The sequence below is a fragment of the Protobothrops mucrosquamatus genome, unplaced genomic scaffold (genome assembly GCF_001527695.2).
Source record: "Protobothrops mucrosquamatus isolate PMUCROS unplaced genomic scaffold, P.Mucros_1.0 scaffold1151, whole genome shotgun sequence".
NCBI classification, from domain to species: Eukaryota; Metazoa; Chordata; class Lepidosauria; order Squamata; family Viperidae; genus Protobothrops; species Protobothrops mucrosquamatus.
The window spans coordinates 515,244-541,157 of NW_015387366.1; the positions used below are offsets into that span (position 1 = coordinate 515,244).

The 25,914-nt window shown below is 38.8% G+C and overlaps 1 protein-coding gene across 1 annotated transcript in view; it reads left to right on the top strand.

The window, feature by feature from the left end:
- Positions 1 to 13,357: 13,357 nt before the first annotated feature.
- Positions 13,358 to 25,914, top strand: part of GLIS3 (GLIS family zinc finger 3) — a 37,057-nt gene continuing 24,500 nt past the window's right edge. The window contains exon 1 of the mRNA XM_029284970.1: positions 13,358 to 13,527. Within this exon, the coding sequence (XP_029140803.1) occupies positions 13,358 to 13,527 (170 nt within the window). The remainder of the gene's footprint in view (positions 13,528 to 25,914) is intronic.

Consider the following 25,914-nt stretch of genomic DNA (forward strand, 5'->3'; position numbering starts at 1 on the left):
CCGTCCTCCCGCTGCCGCCACCGCCAAGCTCTCCGCCGCCCGGCCCCATCTCGGCCCGGGCAGCCGCGGCCCTTCGCCACCCGGCACCACCTTGGCCCGGGCAGCCACGCCCCTTCCCCATCCTCCTGCTGCCGCTGCCGCCAAGCTCTCCGCCTCCCGGCCCCACCTTTAAGTTTTTTTCCTGAAATTTCCCTTAAAATGAAGGTGCGTGTTATACGCCGGTGCGTGTTATACGCCAATAAATACGGTAATCTGTCTGTGAACTAGCCGATTTGCTATCCAACAATATACCAACTATGTTTGTGCACACAAACCATCCTCACACATGGAAACCTTAAAAAAAAATGCCTGAACCTCTCCCCCTCCCAGCCCCCTGCTTCTAGCAGACATAGGAGATAGGAAGAAAAATTAGGGAGGGAATAGCTGCACTGGGAAGGGAACAGAAAGAAGGGTACAAAGATGATGTAGATGAGCTAAATGGAAAAATAAAGCAAAGAAAAATGAATCTTATTAGGCACCTTTAAAACATTAAATTCAGCAGGTAAGAAACTTTTTCAGAGCAATGACTAATCTTCAGATTGATCTTCAAAGAAATCCATTTCGCAATGCTATCTGCGGTCATTTGTACGTTGCCCGTTTATTTGTTTTCAAAATCTTTTTAATGATTCTCCTCCAATCCCAAATCATGTATTTTGAAGGAACAATCTATATGCATTTCATGTAAACGTGCTGATATTTATTATGCTCATCTTCACTGCAAGTTTTTCATAGAAATCGAGCAGAGTGTAATTTTTATAATTCTGGTCATTTTGCTCTACCTTTTTCTGCTTTATGCAAATTAAATTTAATATATCCAGATGCTTCAATGTATTCAGTGAAGGAGATCTCATCACATTTTTGGGTAATTGGTTTCACTATCAAATTGTTCTTATTGTTATGACAAGTTTGTTAAACTTTAACTCAAACCTGATTTCCTGTAATTAAGATTATAGTGTCCTGCACTCTATGTCAACAGAGTCTTTACTGCACTTTCTGGATGATACCTTTTTGGGTTCAGGAAAAATCCTATAATATTTCTCTTCAATCATTTTTTCTTAAGACGAAATAGGTCCATTTCACTCAGTCTGTCTTCATAATCCTTATTTTCAGTCCTTAATTGCCCTTTTCCACATCTTTCCAATCTCAGAATTTTCTTTATGGTGTTGCTAGAATGGGCAAACTGCCTTGTTACACTGCTGACACAACTGGAACTCCTCAGTTAATCAATCAATCAGAATAGAGCTGGAAGCTCTTGGGGGTCTTCTAGTCCAACCCCCTGCTCAAGCAGGAGACCCTATACCAGTGGTTCTCAACCTGTGGGTCGGGACCCCATTTGGGGTCGATCGACCATTTCACAGGGGTCGCCAAGCAAGGCTGTCCGCCATTTTTTTGTCCGCCATTTTTTTCCCTTTTCCGGCGGGTGCCTTACCTCCCTTGGGCTGGGCCAGCTGGTGGTCGGCCTGCTCCGTCTCTGCCGCTTGCCAGCTACGCCTCGGCCGGTGCAGGGGGCAGAACCACGCATGCGTGGCGCTCCCGAGCAGGGAAAGTCCTCGACTTACGACCGGTTGGGTAGTCCTCGACTTACGACCGATTTAGTCCTCGACTTACGACCGGTTTAGTCCTCGACTTACGACCGGTTTAGGCCTCGATTTACGACCGGTTTAGGCCTCGACTTACGACCGGTTGGGGTCGCAGCATTAAAAAGGTTGAGAACTGCCCTATACCATTTCAGACAAGTGACTGTCCAGTCTCTTCTTAAAAACCTCCAGTGATGAAACACCCACAATTTCTGATGGCAAGCTGTTCCACTGGTTAATTGTCCTCACTGTTAGGAAGTTTCTCCTTAATTCCAGGTTGCTTCTCTCCTTGATTCGTTTCCATCCATTGTTTCTTGTCCTGCCCTCTGGTGCTTTGGAAAATAAGTTGACCCCCTTTTCTTTGTGGCAGCCTCTCAAATACTGGGATACTGCTGTCATGTCACTATCCTATACATTTGCGTGTAACTTTCCCCCTTCCTAAATGAATGACTTCTTATTGGTCTGCAGCACATGTCTTTTCTTTTCCTTTTTAATTCCACATCTCTAACCTAGCAAGAACTGTTTAACTGTTTCTGAATTTCAGAGGATTAGTTATTTCACTTATTTATATGATATCTGTAACTCCCCCCAATGTCTTGCTCCATTTATGAAAAGGTGGAAGCGTACAAATATTGAAGGGTGGTGCCCTATTTGATACATTGCTCCAATTTGAGGAGTTATTGATGACTCTGAATTCTGTTTCTAAGCGAGTGTGGATCCATTTAATAGCCATGCCATCCTGCTTCATACTAAACTAACTTACTAATCAGACTGTGTTGCAGGACTTTGGCAAATATTTTGCTGCATTTGCAGCAAATATATGTCACAAAAGTCTATGTTATCAAATGCCATATGAAACAGAACTCTTTGTTTTAGTGTAATGCTTATTTATCTATCTTTTTGAAATTTGTATTAGCCTTACTAACATTTAGTATAAGGCCTTTTGAACTGACTTCTCTGAGTGACCCAAACCCATCACGTAGTCTTATTCTTTGCCTGAGTCATTATGGTGTGTCAGAAGGAAAAGCATCTAAATTGAATTTAGCTATGAGTAAAAGTGGTAAGGCTGTGGAATTTTTACATACTCATTACTGCAGACATTTCATGATGAGTTATCTTAAAATGCTATGGTGCTAGCCAACAGGAGAAGGAATAAAATTTTGAAAAATACTTTTTTTTTCTCTCTTGTGGTTTGGCCTTAGCTTTTAACATAATATTTCGAGTACTAAAATGCATCTCTCAAGAAATGTGTAAAAATTGCCTTGTAATAATAAGTTAATGGAGCTTAATTGTGATGGTTTACAAATGTGAGTAAAGAATTACTACATTAACGAACATTTTTGGGGATATAAATTTTGCTCTCTATAGATATACATGAACCTTTGTTTCTGCAAAATTTTAAGACTTAACTGATTCAGCAATTTGGGGCAAACTGAATTGTAATTCTGCTCTTGATATATGTCATCTGCAACATTGTAATTGATTTTGGGTTTTTTTCCCAAAGTGGGGGCTTGGTGGTTCTTTGTTACTGATTCATTTATTTATTTTTAAACGTTTAGGATGTGTAAGATGCCTAAAATTGTAGCTATTTTGAGCAGCCTGTATACTTGACCAAACTAATTCTACTTTATTGAAATCTACCTTAACAGATTTTTGCAAGTCTGAAAGTATAGTTCTCTTGATGTTATATTTTCAGCCCTATACCTTAGGTAGGGCCATTCCTGAGCCTCTAGCTCTCCCCACTATGTAGCTGCATAGTGCAGCTGCACTATGCTATGTCTTATCTGACTCTTCCCTAAGCAGCATGTCTTCGCCCCTTCTCCCAAAGTCTTTCCTACATGCCGTTACAGGTTTCTCTTGCATTGGCAAATGACAGTGTCCATGAAACAATAATCAGGAGAACACTAAACAACAGTGGTGTGCATGGCAGGATTGCCACGACTGTTCAAAAGGAACATTGCTACCCAACTATAGCATGTAAAAAAACCACGCGAATTAGCCAGAAAGCTATTGGAAGAATGTTCTGTGGGCAGATAAGACTAAAATAGAACTTTTGGGGTTGATTGGCAAAAGGCAAACACTGTATCCCAGCTTAATAACCTTATCTCATCTATAAGACGTGGTGGCTGTATCATGGTTTGGGGCTGCTTTGCTGTATCTGGTCCAAGACAGCTTGCCATTATTGATGGAACTATGAAATTTGAATCGTACCAGCAAATTCTACAGGAAATTATTAAGCTATCTGTCCATTAATGGAAGGTCAAGAGAAAATGGTCATGCAGCAGGACAACGATCCAAAACACACAAGTTGTATGACCAAAGAATGGTTAAAGTAGAAGAAAGTTAATGTTTTGGAATGGCCAAGTCAAAGTCCTGATCTTAGCCTTATAGAAATGTAGAGGAACCTGAAGAAGGAAGTTCATGTGAGGATGGCCCAGCAACAAGCAACATCTCTAAGTTGAAGCTATTCTGCAAGGATCAATGGGCTAAAATTCCTCCAAGCTGATGTGCAGAATGGATCAGTCACAGTTGTTGTGGCCCAAGGCAGGCACATCAGTTACTGTAATTGAAAGTTTACATGTTGTTTGTTACACACCAATATGGAGAGTTTAGATTATTTTCTTCAGTAAATTGAGAAACAAATATAATGTTTTTGACTCATTTGTTTAATTGGGTTCTCTTTATTAAGTTTTGGGAGTTGTATGGAGAACAGATCACGTTTGAAGGCATATTTATGCAGAAATATTGAAAATTCAAAAGGGTCCACAAACTTTTTGTAATTCCATGATGTGGAATTATTGGATGCAGTTCTGATAGCAAATAAATGATTGGAAGGAATGTGATAATGATGATGATGATGATGATGATGATGATGATATTCAAATATTTTGAATGAGGTGTCGGCAGTCTTACATCATATATGATTTTAAATAGTTATCATTTTCTCCCGTTGGTCTGCTTTTAATCAACAGATAGATGTATTTTAGAAAAAAAGGCAGGCATGAATAAGTTGTACTTTCACGTTGTAGTTCACCCTTGATGCCAATATCTGAAGTAACTTTAGAAGTTACTTTTATGATTATGAAATTGATTTTACTACTGGGCAACTGAATTTGAGTAAGCTAATCTAATCTAATCTATTGCCTGCTGACGGGTCTTATTATTTGAAAAAATGCTATCCATATTGACTAGAATCATAGAGTTGGAAGGGATCTTTGAAGTCTTCTAACCCAACCGCCTGCCCAAGTTAGGAGTCCAACCAAATGGTTGTCCAATTTTTTCTTGAAAACCTCCAATAATGGAGCACCCACAACTCTGGGAGGCAAATGATTCCACTGCTTAATAGTTTACTTTCAGGAAATTCAACCTTACAGATAGCCTTAGATTTACAGCCATTTGTTCAATGACTGTTCAAAGTTACAACGGCATTAGAAAAAGTGACTTATGACCAGCTTTCATACATGATCATTGCAGCATCCCAGAGTCACGTGATCAAGCTTTGAACGCTTGGCAATCAGCATGTATTTATGATAGTTACAGCATCCCAGGATCCTGGGACGGTCATTTGCTACTTAGGCCAGAGTTCTCCAACCTTTCTGGGCTCATGGCCTGAAGGGGAGAACAGCTTCCAAATTACTGCATGTGTGCGTGCACGCACGCAAATTGGGCCACACCCACTGGGGCAGTACTAGCAGCAGCGTTTACGCATGTGGCCTCGCTGGCACCATGCTCATACGCAAATGGTTGCGCACCTCCGCGGCAGCCAGTGCCCATTTGTGCATGCACAAATGGGCCACGCACACACACCACACTAGTGGCCCATTCATGCATGCACAAACAGGGTGTGCACACCCCTACGTGCTAGCGTTCCCGTTCACGCCCCTGCGCTTGTGCAAACAGGGCCATAGGCACAAACGCGAGGGGGGAATGCGTGCCCAAGTGTGTGCACCCTGGCCAGCCATTTCTGCTGCCTGCTGGCCAAGAGCCTGCGGCCTGGTATCGGGCTGCGGCCCATAGGTTGGGGACCCCTGACTTAGGGAGCTTCTGACATACAAAGTCAGTGGGGGAACCCAGATTGACTTAATGACTGCATGATTCACTTAATAACCAGCGATTCACTTAACCATGACAAAATAAAATGGGACATGACTCACTTAACAATTGTCATGCTTAGCAATGGGAATTTGGGCTCAATTGTAGTTGTAAGTTGAGGACTACCGTATTTCCAGGTTGGGCTGGAATAAGCTTCTCATTGCTTCTAGTCCTACCTTCATGTGCTATGGAGAATAAATCAACACCTTCTTCCATATGGCAGCCCTTCAATAATTGGAAGATAGCTATCATATCTCTCCCTGAGTCTTCTTTTCATTAAGCTAAACATCTTAGTTCCTTTAGCTATTCTTAGGATTTATCCTCCAGATCCCTTGTCCTCTTTATTGCTTTTCTGTGCACTTGTTCTAGGGTCCAGATGCTATATTGATGTCCTGACTATCTGAAATAAGCTGAACTATAAAACAAGTAATTACTTTCAATTATCCATATCAACAGATGGACATAAACTCTAAGGCAGTATAGACCTTTGAGCGTAGTTAAATATTTAAAAGAGATACAAGATGTTGCTGAATATATACAAATATATTTTCATCATAAAACAATCTACAGCTTTAAATGTTTTTCAAATGCAATTAAATGAGTCATTGACATTGAGCTGAATCTGTTCAATAAAAATAATTTTTATTGATGGTTATTTTGAACAGAAATCTGTTCAATTATAAATGTTCAGAGAATTCTTTTTTGAATTGTGAATGTATTTGGAAAAGGAGAAGTTGGCTCACTCCATATTGATCTGATAAAAACAAACATAGGTACATGAATGGGCTTTGGGAGGACGATTCTAAAATTATAGCAAGGTGGAACAAATGAGTGTGTATTTTTCACATTGTTAATTAGAATAATATTGTATAAATATTAGGCAAGATGGGTGGCATACAAGTTAACCAGCAAACAGTAAGAAACTGAAGAATCTCAAAATTAGGTTATACCATAAAAACTGCCATCTTCATTTTAGTTTAGTTCTAAAGAGAAATTATAAAAGTGAATAAATTAACAACACTAGATACTTCAGGAGAGATGGTTTGGTGTACTGATTAAGTGCCAGGCTAGAAATCAGGAAACTGAATTCTAGTTCCATCTTTAGCACAAAGCTAGCTCGGTGACCCTAAATAAGTCAGTCTCTATCAGTCTTAGGAAGGAGCCAATGGCAAGCCACTTTTGAAATCTTGCCAAGAAAACTGCAGGGACTTGTCCAAGGCTATTTTATATAATATTGGGGAGAATTTAAAGAGTGTTGTTTATATCTTTGGTCAATCAAATTGTTATTCTTTTATAGGAAGCTGCACGTTAGATGAAATCACTCATACATCACCTGATCTTCACAAATATTGGTAAGGATACCAAGGATATTTCAACCTATACTATTTTCTTTTTTTAAAAAAAGGCATAGCCATTTTTTGAGCTTTGATTTTCCATTGTGGGTTCACACCTTTTTCTGTATGTGATCTATAATGAAGTGAATCTTTAAATGGGAAACAATTAAGGGAATTATTGACTGCTCTGGAAAGCAATTGCTGGCGCAAATGGGCATTATCAGAAGATCAGTAGTATAAATGGGGTATCTCAGGTTACATTATGCAAGCAAACAATTGCTAATAAGAATAACTCTTTTGAAACTAGATTTAATAGAAGAAACTGTGAGAAGGGATCTTTTAGTGGACAATCAATTAAATGTGAGCCAACAGTGTGTGGTGGCAGCCAAAAAAGCCAATGCAATCCTAAGTTGCATTAACAGAGGGATTCAATCAAGATCACGTGAGGTACTAATACCACTCGATAAAGCCTTAGTAAGACAACACCTATTTGGATTATTATGTGATTATTCCTGTACTCAGTTCTGGGAAGTCTGGGGGGGGAGGGGGGAAGGGGATTAGGGGATAGAAATTATAAAAATTGATGTATTTATATATTATAGGTAAATAATGGAATTGTATTGAAAAGAGGAGATGCTCGGCTGGTACCCCAAACTGCACTCGATGAGGTGGTTAAGAAGGGAGATGGGATGTAGGGAGGTGGAAAGGAGGAAGGAGGAGAGGTTGTGGGTCTAGGGGGAGGAAGGAGAGGAAAGTGAATGAGGGTGGAGGCAAGGCGGGGGCTGCCGAGCGTCTCCGAAAATGTATTGAGTAGGATTATCTTTTTTGCTTGTGTATGTAAATGCATCATATTGGTATTTGCTGTTCAATTACAAAAATTAATAAAAAGTTTACAATAATAATAAAAAAAAGACCACACCTAGAATACTGCAAGCAGTTTTGGTCTCCACACTATAAAAAGATGTTGACACTCTAGAAAAAGTGCAGAGAAGAGCAACAAAGATGATTAGGGGACTGGAGGCTAAAACATATAAGGAACGGTTACAGGAACTGGGCATGGCTAGTCTAGTGAAGAGAAGGACCAGGGGAGACATGATACTGTGTTTCCCTGAAAGTAAGACATTCCCTGAAAATAAGCCCTAGTTTGGGGGCGAGGCACACCCCTAAAAATCAAGTTAGGACGGGGGTGGTAGTGGAGCTCACCATTGCAGCCAGGCCTCCCATGGATCGACACTTGCCTCGCCGGAAGGAGCAGCTTCATTCTGTAGCTGAGAATGGAGCTCGGCCTGCATTTTGCAGTCAGAGGCCTTTCCAGAAGGCCTCTGACTGCGAAATGCAGGCCTGAGTTCTATTCTCAGCTGCAGAATGAAGCTGCTCCTTCAGCTGCAGAAGAAGTGGGCTGGCTGGGCAGGGCTGTTAGTGCTGCTGCTGCGAGGTGAGTGGAAAAGACACCACTTCCCCGAAAATAAGACCTGGTGCCTCTTTTGGAGGGAAAAAAAAATAAGACCGGGTCTTATTTTGGGAGAAACAGGGTAGCGGTGTTCCAATATTTGAGGGGCTGTCACTGAGAGGAGGGGTGTCAACCTATTTTCCAAAGCACCTGAAGGCCAGACAAGGAATAACAGATGGAAACTGATCAAGGAGAGATTCAACCTAGAAATAAGGAGAAATTTTCTGACAGTGAGAACAATCAGCCAATGGAACAGTTTGCCTTCAGATGTTGTGGGAGCTTCATAATTGGAAGCTTTCAAAAAGAGACTGGACTGCCATCTGTCAGAAATGGTGTAGGGTCTCCTGCTTGGGCGGGGGGTTGGATTAGATGACCTACAAGGTCCCTTCCAACTCTGTTAGTCTAATTATTCTAATACTTTCTTGTTTTACTGTGTAAGCAGTGGATTCCTGTCATTTGTTTTCTTTCCTCTGTAACATTTTAAAAGAATAATTAAGAAAACAGTTTGAATAATCATGAGTGCATTAACACGGGCCAGATAAAATCCTCTGTCGTCCACATTGCACATAAAAAAAAATACGTCTGCCATGTAATCAAAGCACATTGTTTCTGAACAAAACTCAATGAGTCTGCCAAATGTAACACCTTCCTTGCTATGTTAGTACTTTTCTAAGGTACTTTAAAACTACAGAAAATAATCATTTTGATTTGCTATTGATTTATATTGTTATAGAGCACACGGTTTTGCCAATAGAATAACCTCTCTTTGTTTCCATGTTCTTTTCCTTGAGAGTCAGTCACCTGTGCTAGGGCAAGGTACATTCTGCTTTATACTAAAATAAACCCTGGGAATCTAAGAACGCTTAGCTGCATCTGTCCCTGGCTGAAATGCAAATTGTGATTTATGCTGTGGCCAGGCCTGAAAGTAAATGATACTGCTTTTAATCAATAAATGTTCCTGCAACCTATAATCTGAACACTGTAAAAGAACAATTTAACATTTATTTCTTTGGGTTAAATAAATTGAACTAAGACTTGTGATTTCTCAGAGTTTGCAGTCATAAAATGACAGTCCTGCTCTTTTTAATATAAGTAACAAACAGCCGCTAGATCTTCAAAGTAGGTAGATGAAGCACGTGTGAGAAGAGAGGAGAAGAATGAAAATGTGCATGGGTGTGTTTGATTTTGTATGCCTCTGTTTGTGCTTATTTTATAGGGGAGCCCATTTGGTAAATCTTCTCCTTAGGCTTTGAGGTGTATAATTCAGTGATTATCATTCCTGTAATAACTTCAGTCATGTAATTGCCAGTCAGCACTGGAAAAGTCTCAACGTTTCAACACTACCCAGCTAAATTATACTTATCCATATTGCTAATCATTTGGGAGGGAACGGAATAAGCAGTATTATATGAAGAACAAAAAACAAATAAGTAATACCATGTAAAAAAGTAAGACATTAGGTAATAAAAAGAAGATGAATGAAGTATAGTTGAATAGAGATCACACTGACATGGTATGCGATGTCTCTCTATTCTTTTCTCTATATTCAATTCACTCTTCTTTCCTTTGTTTGTTATATTATATACTTTTGTTAGTTATATATTTCTACTTAGAAATTTAGATACTGTACATACAGATAGTTGAGGAAAACAAGCTTACTATACCAAGCATGATACTACTGTATAGTCACAGCTGAGATTTCATGGCCTATGTTAATTATGGTTTTTGCATTTCATAATTCTAAAAAAGTGAAGTTGCTTTCACGAATAGCAGAGAGGGGCTACATTTATCCTGGGTTTGAAGCATTCCTCTGAATCTTTTTTGATGCATGCACTGCTTTAATGTGCATTAACTGTTAAATAACAGATTTATTTTAGAAATGCATGCATGATAGTTTATTTAAAGTATATTATTTTTTCCTTATCTTTCCCCTATGCTAGTGTGTTGCAGTATGTTATTCTGATTTCTATCTTATTGTATTTTTTTTATCTGAAAGCATACATTGGCAATGATGTCATATTTTGGGCTCAGTATTGCTTAATCATGGACATGCTTTTCCATCTCCTTTTTTAAATTATCACAATATGCAATTTTAAAAAAAAGCTCTTCTTGAGCATAGCTCCCACTTACAGTCGGCTTTTTACTTTATTCATTTGTTTAGTGCTCATTCCATTTCATGGCTGGTTAACTAGTACAAAGGTAGCTGACCTTACTGTTAACTTCTGCTTTTAAGGGGCATCATTTCTCTTCATTATAGTTCTCAGTAATCATTTGTCCTTATCCCCAGAGGTTTTTCTCTGTAATTGCTTCTACTTTGATGTTCACACAATCAATAATTCTACCTCCTACGGTTAACACAAAGCGCAGCTCTGAAGTCTCGCATTGTATTACATGTGAATTATTTTATTGTCTTCTCTCCCCCTACAACAGGCATAATGCACTATGGATAAATTATTGATTGCTGACCGATGTCTTCAACATCTGGGGATTTTGACTGCCTATCTTTAGGAGAAAAATCCTTTGGCAATGAATGTCAGGGCATGTGGTATGAGCCACAGGACAACATGCACTCCTCACAGGCCTGGGATGGTAAATGTGCAGCAGTACCCGTCTATTAAACTGCATATAGAAGCTCCTTCTGTTTCTTCTAATAGTAGCACCCCGGGCCCTCCTATTGGAAACCTATTGACCCCCTCACATTTAAAGACATCTCTTGGAGGAGGTGTAGCTGATCAGAGCAATGCCGTTGACTGTAATATTCACTTTCCTGCTTTAAGTCCGAAGAGACAAATGGTTACAAATGGAAAGTCTTTATTCCACGTACCGCAGCCTCCAGGGGTAACAACTCCACAGTTTTTGAAGCCAAAGGAGCAAGAATTTGGAAATAAGTTTACCACAAGCACAGTAAAAGGTAGGAGTCATTTTAATAAACATGTTTCATTTTTGTTTTCTTACACACTTGGTATGATAAAGAAAGGTGTATGCTTCTATGCCAGTGATGGCGAACCTTTTAGAGATTGAGTGCCCAAACTGCAACCCAAAACCCACTTATTTATCACCGGGTGCCAGGTGGGCGTGGCCCACTGGGTGGGCGTGGTTGTGATGGTTATGGCAGACTGGGTGGATGTGGCCAAGATGGGCGTGGTCACGTCGATGTTGCTCATGGGAAGGGATGCCTGTGGGGGCCAGGCAGGGTTCGGGGAGATCCAGGGGGTCTCTGGCAGGTGGGGCGGTGGGCAGGAGGCTCGTCCTGCGGGGTGAGGCAAGGCAGGGCTGGGGTGCCATTGTCACAGGGCGAGGCAGGGGCCGGGGCAGCTGCTGCCTGACACCATCGGCCCCTGCACACAGAGGCCAGCGAGCGCATCGGGGCCAACAGTGTCTGTCAGCACCCACAGCCTGCCGGCCCCTCGACCAGCACACTCTGGGGCTCCGCAGCCTGCCACCAGAAGTTCAGAGAAGCTGCCTCTGAGATGGACAGATGGCCAACAGCTGAGGAGGCGATGCAGTGGGTCGTGCCTGGGAAAAGGAGAGGGATGGGACGGGGGGAGGGAAACAGCCGTGCTGGAATGCACCCGGCCACGTGCGACCTCGGCGAGTTAGCAGGCGGCTGGTTGAAGAGGGACGGTTGCTATGTCCCGGGCATGGTGCGCATGCCCACAGAGAGGGCTCCGAGTGCCGCCTCTGGCACGCGTGCCATAGGTTCACCACCACTGTTCTATGCTATCAGGACCTTTTAAACATTGCAAAGATGTTTTTCTGTAAGCAATGTAAACAATGCACAAGGAGAATTCTCAGCACCACATAATTCTACTTTCAGTAATATAAGTAAAGGTCAAAGTGATTCCAATGGTGGTAAGGAGCACTCAGGGTTGTGACTTCTAAGCTGGGAGAGTGGTTCCAAAAGATCCCAGGAACAACATCAGAGCTCTCTGTCGGGAAGAGTGCAGTGCTAGAAACAATTGAGAACCCTCAAACTCCCAGGCCTCAGGTAGAGGACCTGAGATTGAGGAAGACACAGACCATCCATAAGGGTGAGAAGAGAATTTATATTTATTAAGAGGGGCAATTATTTGTGGCCAAGAGTTGCACTTTGTATTATTACTATTTAGTTGCCTGCAGCAACCGGCTGTGTAACTAGCAAATTAATAATGTCAACAGGGTGATTTGAGTTAACATTTTGGATCCATTTGAGAGATTTGCCGGTTCATATTTGAGGGAATTTAGGAATTTTTAAAGCTCCTTCAAAACAAAAATGATAATTATTGGGGGAAATCAGTAGTTTTGCTAAGGTAAAATAGACGTTTCAAGGTTCTGCAAAGTGACTCTGAATGGTCAATGAAGTTCAGGCCAAGTGTCAGATTAGCTATCTTGGTCTTGATATACCACCATATTAATATTGATTCACCTTCATTGGTTTTGTATCGGTGTTATTACTCACTTTCCTTGATGTATTGGTTTAAAGTAACATCTTTTGATTTATAGTTCACAGACTTAGAAGGAACCATCTAGGTCAGTGAGTTCAAACCCCTACTCATTGCAGGTTCTTATGGGTCTAGTTTGTTAACTTTATCTTGCACAAGTGTCTTGGCAGGATAGAAAAGGAAACTATTTTCTGTCTTGATTACTAAGCAAGTAGCTTCCTTACTTTGTTCTTTTTTGGATTTTGGTAAAAGCCTAATATACATGTGTTAAACTCACATGCCAAAAGTGTTTTATCTATTCAGTCTTAGATTGGGTCTAGGATAACTCAGTGCGGCCAGCTTGGTGTGGCCAGCTTAGTGCCACCAGCTTGCCACTGCCAAGATACTTGTACCAACTCACTGCTGCCAAGTCACTGCAGGAGAACTCCACACAGCCAACTCACCATGGGGACAACTTGCGAGCAGCTGGAGGGAGAGCCACGTGGGCAGGCGAGTGAGCGGGTGGGCAGAGTGCAGAGTGGCAGCAGTGGCCTCATCCCATTTTTCACATCTGCTGCTGCCATCATCTTCAGACTCTTCAGCCTAGAGCTCAACATGGTGGTAGCAGCAGTGGAGTATGTGAAAATGGGATGCCTCCAATTGCCACCGCTTCCCCCGCCACCTGCCCCACCCACTGCCAAGGCTACCACCATCCCCGGCCTTTTTGGCCTGGAGCTAGGCAGCAGTGGTGACAATGGCAGGGGGTGTGAAAATGGGAAGCCCCCAGCTGTCACCACTGCTCTGTACTCAGCCTACTCACTTGTTCGTCCATCCTGCTATCCCTCCAGTTGTCCTCGCAGTGAGTTGGCAGTGTGAAGTTGTCCTGTGGCAACTTGGCTGTGGTGAGTTGGCAGAGACAACTTTGGGGTGATGAGCTGGTGGCAGTGACCTGGCTGTGCTGAGCTGGCCACACTTGAATTGTCTCATTTTGATTAGGATTGTTCGGTTCTACACTTGTTTTAATGTCACTTAAGTATTAGTTTCAACACTTGTTTATATGTAATAATGCATTAAAATATCCCTTATCCATACATTAGCTTCTCGTATCTATATTTTTGTGACCCTTTTAGCTTCTGAATATAAACATCCCAATAAGCCTACAACATACTATTGTAGTAGACTTGTAGTCAACAAAAATATATCATGAACAGTTATAAATATATTTTAGTTTGCACATTCACTCAATATATTACTATCAAAGTTTCATTACTTGTAGAAGCTGTAGAATTGAATGGTTGATAAAATGGGCATGAAATTAATTTTAAGTGAGAATGACCTTTTTAATTCTGGTTCATTAATCCCCATTCAATTTTGAAGAAGTTGAAAATACTAACAATTTTATATATCACATAGACATTTATACCTGACTGATCACAATTATGTGTTCAGGTTCTATTTAACTGATTCTTATGAACCTAATCAAAGAGTTGTGTGGAAAAAAAATAAGTGACCCTCATATAAGCCTTCTTGAGCTCTTAGAGGAAAAGTAGGATAGAAATCTAACAAATTGAATAACAAATGACTAAATTAAAATGGTTGAGGAGGATTGTTGTAATTCTAAAATACTGCCTGCATAATGTTGCAAATCAAGGATCATTATTCCTGGTCTCAGTATAGGGAAGTAGCAGAAGGTTGAGTGAAATGGAGAATATATCCTGCTTCTAAAATGTAGAATTGTTTTCTTTATAAAGGGATATTTTCCTCAGTTGATTAAAATTGCTGCCTATTAAAAATATCAAAACCACATCGCCAGAACATACTTAGTCCAAGTGGCAATTATTTTCTGACATACTCAACAGCTCATGTGGCCATTTGCAATTAACCACAGCACAGATATATTTTTGAAATATATTTGTTTTCCCTGTTGTAGTCCCATAATAATGCTTTTGTCTTGTCCCCATCATATGCAGCATAAGTTATCTTTAATTATAATAGTGGTTAGTATATTTGGCTTATTTTAACACCGTCGAAGTGTAGTTTATAATATATAATATATATTATTTCAGAATTTTTCTTCCTGCTACGATAGAGATTGGAAAGCTGGCTAGCATTGCCTATTCTGAAAGCATTCTTCCCCTTTCCCACTTAAGTAATCTTTGTAAACTTTGGTATTCATAGCCACTGTACTTTTAATACAAATCAAGAATATACTGGGCAAAGTTAACTCCTCCTCCTCCTCCATGGCAAAAGGGGAGATTTTTAAAAACTATTGATAACAGTGAATTAAGGGCCTTTTAGATTTTTTTAAAAAAGTCCTGTTTGTTCTGTAAGAAAATATATAGAAATAAACAAAGATTTTTGTTGTCCAAGTCAAGGCAACTTATTTTGGGGACAATTCAAACATGTAATTGTGTTTGGAGATGTACTTATTTTGGGCTTCCTATGTGTATTTTTGATTTGAGGACTATAGTCTTGACTACAATCCTAGCAGTAACTTCTTGTAATCTATTATTGGTGGGAATTTGGAACAGATAATGAGAAGGTTTTTTTTCCTTCTTCACACTTCAGTTGAGATGGACAAGCCTGAACAGGAACAATTGTACAGCTTTGGTTAATATTATATTACCCATTGCATGTTAAATCCTGATTGTGCAATGATTGTGTATGATGAACTATAAATATGTTTCACCAAACTCAAGGTGTGCATATAAATTCATATTTTTCAGTACAATTAAAATAACGTGGGATATTACTTCAAACAAGATTTTTGCATTTTTCCTGGTTAATATTGAACAACTCTATTAGATGCATGGATCCCAATATTATTACAAGTTCTAGTCTTATACTAGCAGTTGGTGCATTGTTGTTCAAATAATATCATTATTTTTTGTAATCATTATAATCTAAGCTAAGAGTGGGAAACCATTTTTTCTTCTTATTTCCCTTTTTAAATAGCGATTAATTAGGACTACATTCTAATAGTCAGGAGAGCCAAAATTGGGCACCAGCACTCATTTCTATAGAAGAGCCAAGCAAAGCCAGCTTAGGACTGAAAAAGGAGTCTTATATACTTTATAGTAAAGGTCAGCAATTCCTTGCCGTCTAGTTGCATATGCCCAATACTTCATTTGTGCTCACAGTATCTTTAACCCTCCCTCTTGCTTGACTGACAGGTCAAAGTCTTTTGGACTGTTGTTGCTTTATCATGATTTTCTCTTTCTATGTGAAATGAGGGGCAAAATTGTGCTCCTCAAAGTCTAGAAAAAAAATTAAAATGTACAGAATGAAAAGAAGTTGATATTACTCTGTCTAGTGATGTCACATGACCCTCAGGTAAAAAGATTGCCTACTTTGTTCTATATATTACAGAACTTTAATTTTATTTCTATGTAAACCCTGTCTTTCCATAAATCCTGTCTTTCTTCTCATTAATGCTTTAAAGTGCATGTTCTAGAAATGTGTAATAATTACAGCATTCCCTGGTAAGAGGTTTCTTTCAGCTCAGAATATGAATCATATGTAGAATTACTTTATTGCTGGTGGTGTTTTAGGCTTTTGATAATTTGTTATGAGCAAATGGATGGTGAAATGAGTGGAGATATGGAGAACTTTCCAGAGAAGGTCCTTCACTACTACAGGAGGCCATTGATGCATGCTGCCCCAGAATTTGTTCCTGGGAATATCACTCTCCCTAGCAAAATACTCTTTTGCACTCTTCTTGGCATGCTGATTGTTTTCTTTTTCCACATGGATCCCTAATTTATAAACCTGTTGCTTGTTTGGTCAACATTCTGCTTGCTCAAAGATTGAGTGTAAAACTACTCTTATCTTTTTAATTATATTCCCCCAGCACCTTTTGTGTCAATTGCATGCACTAAAAACCATTGTTTCTAATTTATTTTTAGGCTGTTAAAAAAAAGCCTGCAGTACAGCCAGATTAATTGTAATTAGTATTACTTTTGTCAGACAGAAAAAACCAGACCCACACTTGGAGAGTTTAGGTGGCTGTTTTATTGCTAAAACCTATACATAGGAATCTTCTCAAACTGATGGTTTGTACCTGGGTGACAGTAGATAAGGCTCAATGGCATTCAAGGGAGTGTTGCCTCTTGTGCTCAGGTAGGGAATCCAGGCTAATTCCCCATTTAACTCCTCCCTCTGGCTCGGCCAGTCTCTCCTACAACTTATGTGTTAACATCAATACAAATTGACATGTAATTTCCATTAACTTCCCTGAAATGTCCATGTCTTAGTCAATTGTCAACTTCTTATCAGGGAAGTGCATAAGGTCATGAGATGTATGAAAGGCTATCATGGAGTACTTGAGGAGGATTGAATATTCCTTCCCCATCTGCATTCTTTAAGAATTCCAAAGTATTGTGTTGATGGTTGGCAGCAATAGAAGAAGCTTCGTTAGCAGAGGAAATTTTTAACAAAGATTTCAATTTCTACATTAATTTTCGCCTTGCCAGTTCTGTTGCTTAAAAATAAAGTATGTATTAGATTTACAAATCAAATTAATATATTTCCCGTTATTACTTACATTTTCTCCTGGATGTCAACAACCGTGAGAATCTTAGCTGAGGTTTTTATATAGTCTTATTGTGTTAGAAATAGTGTTCCATGGTTTGGCTGGGGTAGGTGGTAAGATGGTAAGATGGTAATAAGTCATACATTCCTGACAAGCTAGAAAAGCATGCAGTGTGACAGTTTCTTAGAGCAGATTTTTCTGTTCATTGTGAATAAAGTACTTAATGTAATGCTATTGTTCTATGAACTTGAAGTTCTAGTACTCAGAACTAATTTAGTATTGGTTTGGAGACCATTCTTTTGGCAATTATCCCAAATTATTTTGAATAGCAGGCTAAAAGCATAACACCAGGTTGTATGGTGTAAGTCAACCTGACCACCTGTAACATTTTCACTGCATTATATTAGGGTAGACCTTTGTAACCCAACCTGCAACTAATTTACTTGCAGTCCAGTGGACCAGTCACGTTCAAATACAAGAGACCAATCAATCCCTGTTCACTTGTCTATGAGCTTCCAAGAGGCACACCACAAAGCAGCTCGCTCTGCCTCAAAAGATGACAGCCCCAGGCGCTGATGAAATGTGTGGACAACAGAAAACTACACCATGGCCATTCAGTCTGAAAGCTCATTACTGCTTTATTTTTACAGCAGTTTCAAACGTCAGAAGAAGACTTTACTGTAGGGATATTCTTCACATAACTTACATGGTAATCCTCATGTAAACAATATCTGCCATCAACTGGAAAATATTTTTGTAGCTTCACATGAAGTAAATTTAATTTAAAAAATTCTACCAGTTTTGAAAGGCAATTGTTATAACCATTGTGCTAATAAATGATACCAACTGCATGCAAGGCAATTGTTATAACCATTGTGCTAATAAATGATACCAACTGCTATGTAACAAAATCTGCAGGATATGCTACTTAGGAAAAGCAAAGAAAATGCAATGTTTATTTTAAAACTGATTTGTTGTGTTGATTTAAAGCTGTACATATACATTTAGTGCAGCTGTGTACGTATGCATACACATATGCGTATTTCTCAGAAGGAGAGCAATTGGCATTTGCATTCTTGGAAAACAAAGATGGAAGAGCACAGCTGCTGGGGAATTACCCAATGGGAGGATTTAGTAGTCTGCAGTCTGGACTGAGTATCTTGAAGCTGTTGCCAAAGAGTCTTAGTCTGGACAGGATTTTCTTAAGATGGCTTAGAGTCAAGCCACCATGAACACAGGAAAGGAGCAGCTTATGGGTACAGGGCTGGTATGACCTCAGCTGCACTTATATTTGCACACATTAGAAGGGCTGGTCTATTCTATTCTAAACTTGCCACAGAAGAAAAATCAAACAATATCCAATAAAGATCTATTTGTGCTGAATTTGTATAATCTCCATAAGTAGAGTTGTGAAAACTGATGAATAAATTGCCAGTTGGAACATTGGGTCATGTTGAAACTCTTGCATAAACACATACAGGAGAACAAGGATGACCGTTTTATTTCTATTTCATTTTTAAATTGAAAAAAACAATTCCATCAGTTTTCTATTCAGCCTGTTTCTTTTCACTTTGTTTATTCATAAGGGACATACTAAATGGCAGTTGTGATTTCAACAGTTGAGTTTATGAAAAGGAAATAAAATAGAGGGAACTGTAGCTGGAATTCATATTCCTATTTTTGTAAGATCTGTTAAATACCTATCTTCGTCTTTCTAAATCTGCTCATAACTTCCAGCAACTTTGTGTGTGTGTGTGTATGTGTGCATTTCTTCAATGTGGAATACAAGGGCACACACATGCATGTATGCAAGGTTAGTGTGTGATTACAGGATCCTTTTTTTTGTAACTGTCAAGAAAACCTTTAATTTGAATAACAGTGGCATAACCACGAGCAAAAATGTTAATCAGTAAACAGCTTGAGACACACTTGAAATCTTTTTTTACTTATTATTTTACTCTTTAGGGCCATTGTTTTTTCATCAGTCACTTGGCTTGTTCTGAAAAAGAAGTTCATCAGTATGCTATGGGACTTTGCACGGAAAGCTGGATTCCATCTTCATTTGTTTTTGTTCTCATTTGCTGCTTTTAATCAGTTTCCAGTAACTCAGTAGGCCTGACTATTGACGATATTTAGCACTAAAGTGATTAAATGATAAATGCATAAGTTTGTATTCAACACACAAGACTACTTCTTTTCAGAATCATGCATTCCAGCAGCTTTGTAATGGTTAAACAAAACTTAGAAACAAAGCATCATTGAAATCACAAGGGGATCACAAATGGAGACTTACAGCAATTGGCCCAGGGAGTCACTTGAAGCCAATAGAAATAGATTTGGATGAATTCCTCCAGTATGTGTGCCTCTTGCCAAAAGAACAGAATTTAGTACATAATAGTTTAGTAGACTAAATTCCTGTATTGTGCGTATATTACAAACTTTATGAAACCACAGGCAGAAGAGTGTGCTTTGCATTTATTTCCTTTAATTTATTTTTAAAGTGAAGCATTTATGCTATTGTTGTAGGATGTTCTTTGACATACGTTTTTAGAGAATGTTTCCTTTTTCTTTTAAAGGTCATATTGATTATATTTCACATGTAACCACTGAGGCATTGCCAGTGTAAATCTTGCAGAAGACATTGAATGTTTCATATACAGTAGGTCAGAAAAATCAGTTTTTAAATTTCAGCTACGAACTCTTGCTTTTTTCACGCATGCACGACGTCTAGACAGGTACAAAAACTATTCAGTAGTTCATACCCCTGAAAGAATAACAATTCTAGTGACTTTTGTTTTACAGCATTGTGAAACAAAACACATGAGTTTTAAAAAGTCTACAAAAAATAAAAACAGCCTAGATAGATTTGCAGTTTCTAAGTTAACTGAAATCTTTTCTAGTTTCTCCGTTGTTCCAGTTCATGGTGAGGTATAGCATTCAATTTCTCCTTTTACATTTCCACCAGTTTCTGGATTTTTCAAAGCCTGCAATTTTAGAAGAAATGGTCTAGACAGATGGTCTGTACAGATCTTGTAGAAATAGCCGCATTGAATGGCTGACAGTTTTTAATCACTTCGGTGGCCTTAGAAATATTTAGAACAACACAAGGGCTTTTAAAATAATAGAAGGGGAAGATATTTTTTTAAACCTACCAAGGTGATGGAGAGGTGCTCCATTCCTACTCTGCTGGTCTGCAAATCAAATGGAATTTACATACTGAAATATGGCTGAAATACTTCATCTGACGAACAGGATTGTTGTTGCCTGTTCTAGTTAATTCAATAGAACTCCTGGAAGAATGATACGTATGAGATATTGGTCAAAGATAACATGCAGGAAAGACCATGGAAATGCTGTTCTGCTGTCAATCATTTTGAAACATTGACAATGAGAAATTTATTTTGTCAGCAATGTATTACAAATTGCCTTTTGAAAATAGACCTTCACAACATCATCTACACTACAGTAACAGACTAGTGGTTAAGAACAGCTGATCTAGAGTATACTGCATTTATGAATGTTACTATTCAAATATAGGTAGGAAAAATAGTTGCCTGACATGTAGCCAATAACTAGATTTCTTATTCAATATTGCCTTAAAAATTTGCCTTAAAAATTCCAATATAGTATTGGTCTCTTTTCAAGGAAGGGTATAACTTGGAAAACTGTATGTGACTTTTGCAAGCTTTTGTTAAGACTGTCAGTAGTTCTAAATAATCATGTTTAGAGAATTCAGCTGAATTTCATTAAGATTTGTAATAAAAATTATTTAAAATGCAATTTCATGAAAAGTCTTCACTTCTACTTGATTGCTAAAATGTACAGATTGCTGAAGAGCCTCTTACGGAAATGAGTTGCATGGAAAGATCATTATTATGCAGATATTTGCCATTATTTGCATAACATCTGGCTGAGTATTAAACTTGACTAATAGACACATTGCACAAATTAGCTTCAAAGCAGGCACTGATTTTTATAGCTTTCTTATGAATATAATTGTGATGATAGAAGATTGTACAACTTCCAGGGTGATGGTTCTTAGGTATTTTTTAAAATAATTGAGATTTTATTGTGTATTCCCCAACACTGAATTATTTAATTATCTATTTCCACTGTATTGCTAAAAAAGGAACTTGATTTGCCTGCCTGAAAATTATGTTATATATTTTAATCTATCCAAAGACAAAATAGAGATTCCTTTAGTGAAAATTTTAGCTTACTTTTATCTTATCCCTTCTTATGTGAGCATATGATTGCATATTTTTCTGACAATAATTCTATCTTCTGATCAATGGGTGTGATCAGGGTTTGTAATATTAGTAATATTAGTAAAAATTAAAATGTTCAAAGTAATTGTCTTCTGTGGTATTTTAAAGTACTTAAAAACAAGATTCTCAGTGTTTGTTTATTTTTCCATTTTAAGCAAATGACACCAACAACTTTACAATACGGTACTCTGTTAAGGAGTAGCCTGTTTCACAAATAGTGTCAGCTTTGGGTATCCCCTTAATTTTTAAAATGTTATTCGAGGGAATCTTATTTCAATCCATTCTTTTAATTATTAGTTATTAAGCAAAGGAAAGTTTATATTAGATCCTGCATTTTAATGAGTGAAATGATTACTTCTATTTGTAGAAGGGATTGCAATCCAGTTAGGCTTCTGTGAACTAAATATTAGAAGGGATCTTGGCAGTTTTCCTCTGAAACTCCTGCACCATTTTCTGTGCTGTTTTTGAATCCTCCCTAAAAACTTTCTTCCAGAGAAGTCTTATCAACCAGCACAACATTCTTCAAAAGAATAGAAATCAACCAACATAATCCCCGATTCTGTGTCACAAGTACCTTTTTCTTTCCATATTGTTTCCTTTCAGCTGTTATGAAAAATTGTTGCACTGTCCTGGGGTCATGTGATCACCTTTTTGTGACCTTCTGACAATCAAAGTCAATGAGTAAGCCAGATTCACTTAACAACCGGGTTACTAACATGTAACAACTGTGGCAAGAAAGCTTGTAAAATGGGGCAAAATTCACTTAACAACTGTCTCACTTAGCAATAGAAATTTTAGGCTCCTTAGTGGTCGTAAGTTGAGAACTACCTGTATTGGTTGAGGTAGCAGACTAGAAATCAGGAGATTGTGAGTTCTAGTCCTGCTTAGTCACAAAGCTATCTGGGTGACTTTGGGCCAATCACTCAACCCTGGGAAGGAGGCAACACTTCTGAAAAATCTCGCCAAGAAAACTGCAGAGATCTGCCCAGGTAGTAATGCCTTGGTAAGGCCTTGGAATACTGCATCCAGTTTTGGTCACCACAATGTAAAAAAGATGTTGAGACTCTAGAAAGAGTACAGAGAAGAGCAACAAAGATGATCAGAGGACTGGAGGCTAAAACATACAAGGAACGGTTGCTGGAATTGGGTATGTCTAGTTTAATGAAGAGAAGGACCAGGGGGGACGTGATAGCAGTGTTCCAATATCTCAGGGGCTGCCACGAAGAGGGAGTCAAGCTATTTTCCAAGGTGCCTGAAGGCAGGACAAGAAGCAACGGATGGAAACTAATCAAGGAGAGAAGCAACCTAGAACTAAGGAGAAACTTCCTGACAGTTAGAACAATTAACCAGTGGAACAACCTGCCTCCAGAAGCGGTGAATGCTCCAACACTGGAAGTTTTTAAGAACAGACTGGACAGCCATTTGTCCGAAACGGTATAGGGTTACCTGCCTGAGCAGGGGGTTGGACTTGATGACCTCCAAGGTCCCTTCCAACTTTATTATTAATGTTGTTGCCAGGAATCACACTGACTTGAAGGCACATACACACACACACAAACAGCATCATTTCAGATTGTTCCAGTTTAGGATCAAACTAGATAGGATACCAGTAACTCAATTAGCAACTCTCGTGTCTTTCAAAAAGTAAATCACAGGCTTGGGGGATACCAGAAATTTACATTGCACACTTTGAGTGCCAACAGGTTGCTACTATAAAGTCATTTTCCATCAGTTACAAATGTATCTAAAAAGCTCACCTTTTTAAAATACTGGATCAAGTCCTATTTGGAGAATTGTGTAGAAAATTGGACAGACTTAATTTTAATTTTCCTCTTTTTTCCTATTAGTGAACTAACTCCAATGTTAATAAATCAATTATGTAATATGATATGAATATGTGAAGAACTAATGTTTGTTACTTACGTGAGGTGAGGTTTTCCCACCTTTCCCCCTTCTCTTTCTTTTACCATATAAGTATTAATTATATTGAAAAAAATTAAATTGTAGGTTCTGAGAAAAAAAGGATTTATCAGATCAGGACTGCTGCATAGAAAAAAGGACATTAGCTCACTGGAGGCTTGATCCGGTCCCGCTGGTTGCATTGAGACACAAGGAGTGTCTACGGGAACAGATAATTTTCACCCTAATCTATATAGTAGATATAGGTCAGACATGTCAAACACAAGGCCCAGGGGCCGGATGCGGCCCGCGAAGAGGTTTCATGTGGCTCGCGAAGCCATCCTGAAAACAGGGAACAGCCCCTACTGCCTTTGCCCTGGCCCAGGCCAGCCGGGAGCCAATGTACAATTTTGTGGTGGCCATCTTGGCACTTGCCCCAGTGGACCATGCCTTGGCACTTGCCCCGGTCCCACCCCCTTCTGCCAGAGACCCTCAGATCTGTCCCACTCCTGCCCAGGCCCCCATAGGCACCCTTGATGTGAATGATGTAGAACTGGCCACACCCACCCAGTAGGCCACACCCACTCCATCCACGCCCACCCATTAGGCTGCATCCACTCTGGCCACACCCACCCAGCCCCCCCAGGGCAACCGCAATGCTGATGCGGCCCTCAGTGAAATTGAGTTTGACACCCCTGATATAGGTAGATTACAGCAGGGGAAAATAGTTAAGACCTCTCTTCACATACATGATGTTGATTTGGATCTGGGGAGGGGCATGCCTGTAATTCACTTTTAAAAAGCCATTCGTGCAGTTGCTAATTGTGTGAATAGCAACTCTTCAAGTATGGCCCTCAGTCAACAGCATCTTCTTTGAGAAAAATAAAGGCTGTGGTTAAGATGTCATTCACATAAATAAGTTCTGGCAAGGATGAATGCTGAGGCCGGGAACTGAAGTAGTCTTTATAGTGTCCATGGCATTCAAAATGATTTTAATCCTTCTTCTTATTTTCACTGGCTTTGTCAATTGTAGATTGGTCTACTTCAACAAGAAGAAATGAATTCCTCCTGCTGTTGCAGCAGATTGCAAGGACAACAGTTCTGGAAAATTTCAATTAATTAAAATGCTTTGGATGGTGACATAATAGTGTTCAAAGAAAATAGTGACTAAGTGATATATACTTGTCACGTCAAATTTCTTGATAAACCTCAATAAACACACTAAAATGACATTAAATAAAGAGATTTCACATTTCCCGGTTGAAACCTTTCTATTAACACTTGAGAACAAATAATATAGTAACTTATTTACATCCGAAAGGGACTCCGAGTGTTTTCTTTATCTTTCCCTCTCTGTAAAGTAAAAATTTTACTTTTTGATTCTGTGGTACAGTACAGCTAAATGCTAGCTATTGTAAAATTAATTGCAAAGAAAATTAAATAGTAAAGTATTTTGGAATACTTCCCAAACACCAACAATATCTTGCAATAAATAATAGGATGTGTGTATGCATTTGGGATGTATTTTATCTTATCTAAATTACAGTGTTCTTAACTAGATTTGGATAGGATAAAATTGCATTGGTCCTAAATGTTGCTTTATTAAGGCATAATTAATATTTCTTTTATCCTCCCTGCTTTACAGTGTATAATATGCATGCATTGATTCATGTGGGAAAGGAAACCCCAAGTTGTTTTCTGTAATGGTGCCCATAGTAAACTTTGATGACATCAAAATAACACGTGGGTCATGACATCATCCTGCAAATGGCATCATCTAATGATATATGTCATAATTTATGTGAGTTATAACATATTCATCATGATGTCATGATGTATTTCTTATTTTCTCTCTTTGGGGTTGCCCATTGTCTTGCCTACAATGTTCTCTAGGCTCTGTCTTAATCTTGTGAATTATTAATCTGATACAGCCACTCCCAGGATTATATTATTTTTTCTTAGAGAAAAAATTCTACTGCTAGGACAGTACTGCAATGTGATACTGTATAGAAGAAGAGAGAAGAGAATTATCCAATAATCCTAAATGTTTAGAGTAAGAGATTTGGGATGCACTTTTAAAGCACTTGTGATACTCATATCATTCCTGGACCAGCAGTAGTAACTCATTATTATTATTATTATTATTATTATTATTATTATTATTATTAATTGCATTTATATCCCGCCCTTCTCCTTTCGGACTCAGGGCGGCTGACAAATGATAAAAAGCTAACATATTACACCTAGTTAAAATTTAATTAAAACGAAATATTTGAGAATGTCCAATTTAAAAGTAATTAAAACCCCTATAAAATCCCCTAGGC